The 6591-nt window shown below is 37.1% G+C and overlaps 1 protein-coding gene across 1 annotated transcript in view; it reads right to left on the reverse strand.

Moving 5' to 3' along the window:
- Window positions 1-5261, reverse strand: part of LOC129222057 (probable phosphoserine aminotransferase) — a 77325-nt gene extending 72064 nt beyond the window's left edge. Inside the window, exon 1 of the mRNA XM_054856483.1 lies at window positions 5059-5261. Coding sequence (XP_054712458.1) covers window positions 5059-5112 — 54 coding nt within the window. The 5' untranslated portion in view covers window positions 5113-5261. The remainder of the gene's footprint in view (window positions 1-5058) is intronic.
- Window positions 5262-6591: the final 1330 nt, after the last annotated feature.

The raw sequence follows: 6591 nt of genomic DNA on the forward strand, positions 1-6591 counted from the left end.
CTTTATAAAAGTTAAGTAATACACGGCAAAATGTGAAGGGGAATTGAAGAGTCATTTTTAATTTTTCCAAGAGGGGGGGGGAGGGTCTAAGGGTACATAATCAATGCAAAAAAATATCAAAATATAACAAAAGCTGCTTTTGAAAATACGGTAATGCATTAATTTTCCGGAGCCAGAAAAGGGGGGGGGAGCATTATCTGTCACCTCTTGACCCCCCTAAATGACAAATCAGACTAACATATTATAGCCAATAATTCGCTATGTACTGCTTAATGATAAACGGGCAGGACTGTAGCATAGGTGGATTTACAGGGGGATGGGGCGCCACACCCCCAACATTTTCGGTTGATTTTTGAAAAAAATTAAAATTAAATTTATTTTATCTGGAAACATAGTTTGGGAAACAACTTGAATTTCTTCACAGCTGCAAAGCAAGTTTGTTTACTTGAAAGCATACCCCAAAGTACAGCATTCTGCTGTTTACTGAGCAGCCATTGCGAGAAATGTAACTGTGCTAAGTATTAAGAATTTTAAGAGTATTTTTATCCATTTGAAAAAAAAAAAAAAGATAATAGATAACTAGATACAAAACAACAAATTTCTTAAATTACGATGAAATCCTGTAACAACGAACGTCAAGGGGTCACAAATTTTGTTCGGAACTCAAGCAATGTAATATAGAAATTAAATCACAACTGAAATTTTATTCAGTTGAAACAGATATTTTGTTCCATTGATATTTGTTGCAACAAGATTTTAATGTATTTTTATTCAGTTCTCTATTATAGAATAATAGAATAGTTTACGACTGGGTATGCCGACAAAGTGGTGTAATGGTTCAGACGCTGGTTCCTCATGCCCAAAGACTTAGGTTCAAAACTGGTTCCAGTCTGTGGATTTTCGAAAGAGTCCATGTCCCATGATTATGCCGCTCGTAAAAGATTCCTCAAGTACTCGTTTGGCATGGAGTATCTCTTGGCAAAATAAAATTCCTAGTGCAGTTTCGCATTGAATAGAGTCCAGGTACCTCCATCTAGTGGGAAAACTGGACGTCTCAATTCTCGTGACACTGGCATTCCACCAAAAGTGGTGCCATGTAAAAGAGTGGATGCTATGCAAGGGGATCGCACAAAGTCTGCAAAAGGCAGTGTCCCTACCGCAGCCCCATTAGAGCAAATAATAATAATATTAACTGGGCATTTATTGTTATATAATTATTTCTTTTACTTTGAAACAACCTTGGCTTTTAAAGTCAAAATAACATGGCTATTGCAATCAGGCCGGACGAGAGGCCATGTCAATCTAGTCGGAAACTAGGGGCCAGGGCCTTGGATGGGGAGAGCCTATCGACACTAACACAAAGAAAGAGGAGGAAGGGGGAAAAAGAGAAAAAAGGAGGAAAAACTCTGAATAAGAGAAAACATAAAGATTAAGTGAAATTTACTTGTTTGGTATTTACTGTTGCGGCACTTAAAACAGAGTTAATTGGTTTCTAGTAAGCAGTTTTTCCCCCCTTCCCCTTTTTTTCTTTCTCCTCTTCTTTTCTTCGTTTCCCCCTTTTCTTTTTTTGGGAGGCAAGAGGGGCCCGGCAACTTAGCTGACAAGGGGCTCGCCCACCTTGGTCCTGATTGCAATACGCTTTATCAAAAACCATATAAAAAACTGTGTTTGAAGTTCTTAAACATCCTTCCAGTAAACAGTGCTATAAAAATTTTCTTTAACATCCACTGAAAACCATCATTTAAAAGATAAATTTTTAATTGAGGGTCCCTGGACCTCATATTTGTTCTGGAGAATCCCCCCCCCCCCCCCCTCCACTCCCTCAGACAACTTGGACCGTTAAACCTCCAGAATTCATGACCTAAACCCACCCATGTACCATTAAAAAAAAATTACAGTTTCATTACTGCGAAATTGTGCTGTTAATAAAGAATTGAAGATTGCAGTGCAATAGTAGGACAGCTCATTATTTTGTCAGTTTTGTGTTTTACATTGAAATATATGAAGATAAATACAATCTTTTATTCTGAATAAGAACGCGATCTCTGCAACCAATATTCCGTAAGATATTAAAAGAAAGGAACTGTAACACACAGAACCAATATAGCTCCTCAAAGACTCGATGTATTAATACTTAGAAACTAAAGTTTTTCATCAGAAGAACTCGCATTGTTCCATTTTACCAAATATTACTTGAATCATTATTAAAAACTCGATAAGTATTTGGAACAAGAATGAGACGATTCTAATACATTACAAATATGGGCAACATTATATTTCATTAAAATGTCATTTAAATTGGCTTCATAAGCCTCGTTCGCATGGACTTTTTCCACCCCGGAAAAACCTGCTTTAAACCGCATCCTGGTAATTTCCTGCGTAAATATGGTTCTTTCTCCCTGCTGCTTTCAACTGGAGTAAATGCAGGGTCTTAATCCAAAATGCACTACGCAAAACAAGTTTGTTTACTTGCTGGGGCTAAAGATGCTATGTAAAACTGCTACCTCGGATACAAGTGTACAATTTGCTTTCACATGTGAACAGTGAATTTTCCAACCAGTTTTTTAGGAGTTGGAGCGAGGAATTGAGAGATACAAAAGTCTTATGTGAATGAAGATATAGAGAGAAATTCCAAGTACAAAAATATTTAAAACGCTTTGTGATTCCTTAAAATTTTCAAAACATGGAGCTGTCCCCTTGTTGCACTGGGGTTTCGACTGCACTTCATAGATCGTCACTGCAGTGGTTTTCAATCTACAGTCTGCAGCTGTGACCTACGAAACTGACCCATGTGGTCCGTTGTTATGTTCAATATTACGTATCAAAATAATATATTCCGAACTTAGCAAGACAACGAACTCACTCGGTATTTCAAACTATTCTGACAAATTTGAAGTCATAAATTGATTTCTATATATAAATAAATGAAAACTATGCAATTATGCATTACTAACAAGCATGTAGTAATGATAACAATTCTTCATTTGTAATTTTCTTTCCTTTTTCATGTGTTCAAATGCAATTTAAAAATTTTCATTTTATATGTTTTCTGGCTCTTGCGATTCATCTTAGTATGCTGTTCGGCCCTAGGGTAGAAAAAGCTTGGACACCATTGTTCTACTGCATAAGCTGCTAAAAAAATTACGCAGTATGCGTGTGTACCACTAGCACAGCCAGAATTTTTTTGAGAGGAGGAGGCAGTATCATGGCCCGATCAAGCCAAACTGGTGCCCAGGTCCTGAGTAGATGTTGGTGCTCCCCCCCCCCCTCCCTATGAGAAAATCCACGCAATTTTAAAGTCAATGTTTCATACTAGAAACCTAATTACTAGAAACTACATTTTAAAGGAACATTACTACATTTGAAAGGAAATCTGGGATCTGAATACCAAACACTTGATAGTCACCAAACTAATCAAAGTTGAAATTGCCTCTTAAGGCAAAAAAGAGTTAAAAAAACAATTAAAAACTGCGAAAAAATTTTTTTTACTAATTCTGACATCAAGCTTTAAAAAAGCTTCTTTCTGGCTTTAACAGAGGCAAATGTGTCGATCAAATAACCAAAATCTATGTTTGATGTCACAGAATTTTCAATGGTCAATAAGGAAAGCGTTTGTAAATTATGCTGAGAAATGCAGCTTCTCTAATGAATTTTTATTCTTTTCAAAAATGAAAAGGAACGTTCACTGGAACAGATGCTGATAGGCAAGGTAAGAAGAAGCGGCAGTGGTGAATCCACATTCGGAAATGTATGTGTAATGTTTAGTGATCTTATCCTTTTAAAACATTTCCCAGGAGAAGGGTTACCTTTTGCAAAAATTTGAAAGTGTGTTAATTCTTCTGGAAAATGTTCATCTATATGTCATCCGAGTAATTATTTTGAAATTCCAGAGCTAAGGGACAACGACTTCTTTACGCAAATTGTTTTTAACTTTATGAGGTTTTGAGCTGATTTTTAAAAAAATTTGAGCTTCCTCTCCCTTAAAGTTGAGAAAATGTAAAATGAGCTTTAAAAAAAGGAAGTAAGTAAGTGAATTTAAGCTAGGCTATTTTGGTGCCCCTAAATTTGTGGTGCCCAGGTCCGTGGACCCGCCGGATCGTGCGTTAATCAGACCCTGGGCAGCCCATGCCTTTTAAAAACTACATTATTAGGATTAGAAATTTTTGTTTAAGCTAAGGGCTCTGATAAAGTTTTAATCTCCCCCCCCCCCCCTAAAAAAATCCTTGCTGTGTCCTGATTTGCACTATTTCAGTAGTACTACACATATTTTTTTAAACACTCATAAAAATAAATAGACACTGTTATGATGCAAATGAAATAACTTTGATGAAATTACTTGCATTTTTATTTCTTGACAATTTGACTAAAGACAGTACCTAATGATTTTTGAGCATCAATTATTTTCAAATACTGGGTATGATCCACAGGTAATTGAAGAAATAAGAGCTCATATAAAAAAGTCTGATATGTGTCACTATGTGCACTTTTTCATTTTTAAAGAAAAATAAAAATGCAAAAATTAGATGAAAGCTTAAATAATGAGAGAAACAGTACCACAACATAAAATGCTGCAAGTAAATGATCAAAAAGCCCATAAATTAACTCCCTCATTAAAGTGCAAGAATCTGCAGAAATCGGTCATTTTATTTTCACACAGCATTGCCGATGAAGTGCATAGTAACAGTTAAAGAAAATAAAATCAGTTGTAGTGCGAATTAAGACCAATTTTCAAATTACTGCAGCGTGTCTATGTAGAAGTATCATAAAAAAAGGATGCTGCTAATAATTTTCTGCGACAATAGTTGCAGCATCACAAAATAAATATTAGTGCAATCGCGCAATTTCAGCATACTTAATCGATAATTTCGAGGCAAATCAATAAAAATATTCTCCTAGTACAGATATGATCAGATTTGGCGTTTCAATTCAGAGGAGATGCTATTTAAAGGGCCGGTTTTAAACATCGTTCATACCAATCACATGTTTCAAATGGCCCGGCAATAATACCGGTTGATTTCTGTAATTTAAAACAAATATAAAAATGTTGATCATTCTTACTTCTTCGGGGACTTTAGCTGGCCCAGGGGCAAAGTTCATGATTTTGGAAGGCATGTCTATGTTAGATTGCAGTCGGAGATCCAAACACAGCAGAGATTTTCCTAACCTGCTTTCACAAGCTACACCCAATGCTAGAGAGAAAGCACACTTGCCGAAGGAATCTATTTTACTGCAGTTCCGCACTCCCCCTCCTCCTACCCCACGGCGACAGATTGAGTGCAGCAACATGGCGAGATCTAATTGGCGATAAACATTTGGCGCTGTCAGAGGATTGCGTCATCTTGGCGCCTGATTCGCGCTTAATTGCGGATGCGAGGATTTAAAAGGTTTAATAAATTCTTTGCAGGAAAACTAAATTAACGTTCATTGCACAGCAATTGTTTCAGGAGATAATAGAAAATGGAGATTGAAACCAATTCTTTTTCATTCGAAATATAGTGGAAATTCTCTAATCCAGATTCCTGTAATCCGGATCTTCCAAAATGCAGTTGGCAATCAACCATCCGACTATGCTTTTCACTGCAGCTGAATTGTAATTTTTGGAAAATATTTGAATACATGTAGTAGGAAAAATATACATAAAATAGGGGTTCCCACCGCCATCTAGGTTGGTTAGGTCATCATGTGTAGACGGCACCATTAAAATTTTGGGGGGCGGACGGCGGGGGAGGGTTGCTTCGAGGGGTATTATTTTTCTCTTTTTTTTCGGTGGGGGGGGGGAAGCCCGTGGCATTGAGAGGGTGGCCTTGCTCAAAGGGGAGGACCTTGCATTTTTGTGTAGTTGGAGGAAAATCTCATACTTGATGTGCGAGCAGTTAAAGATTAATTAAACTGTTTGATATCAATGTGCAATTTATAATTTTATTCTAAAAAAAACCTGTTGGCATTATTTTAATTCATTGCATAGGCGGTTCTAAGGGGGACGACTGTATCCTCACTTTCAAAAGCAAAAGGGGCCTTTCTAAGCTCAAAATTATCGGTCTATCAAAAAATGCTAGTACTATTACTGAATTCACGTCCATGTCATTAAAACAAAGAATGGGGTCGTTTCCGAAATTTTAAAAGTATTTTTTTCTGAAAGAGCATGCTTAAAAACATGGGATCTGACCATTTTTTAAACAATTTGTTTAAGTTTAATATTTTTAAAAAAATTACTTAAACCGGTGCGCTCTTATTGTTTATGTTTCTGCCCGATGACATCACAAATGATGAAATGCCATTCTGTGTTGCTATTCACAGAGCAAAATATTTAATTCGCATCTTTATTCACGTGTATTGGCAACGATAGGATTGATAGCAAGCGTAGAGCGCAATTTTAATTCGCTTGTTAGGGCCGTGGTAGCCTGATCGGTAAGGCATTGGACTCGGGACCGGAGGGCCTCGGGTTCGATCCTCGCTGGTCGAAGACCCACCGTCGTCATTAATGGGGACTGGGCGACGTTAAATATGCTCGTGGTCTCAATGTCCTCCAAGTGAAACGATACCTCTGGGGGTGCTAGTACTAGGTAGCTATTAGCTCCTGGACTAGTTCAA

The sequence above is a fragment of the Uloborus diversus genome, chromosome 5 (assembly GCF_026930045.1).
Source record: "Uloborus diversus isolate 005 chromosome 5, Udiv.v.3.1, whole genome shotgun sequence".
Lineage (NCBI taxonomy): Eukaryota > Metazoa > Arthropoda > Arachnida > Araneae > Uloboridae > Uloborus > Uloborus diversus.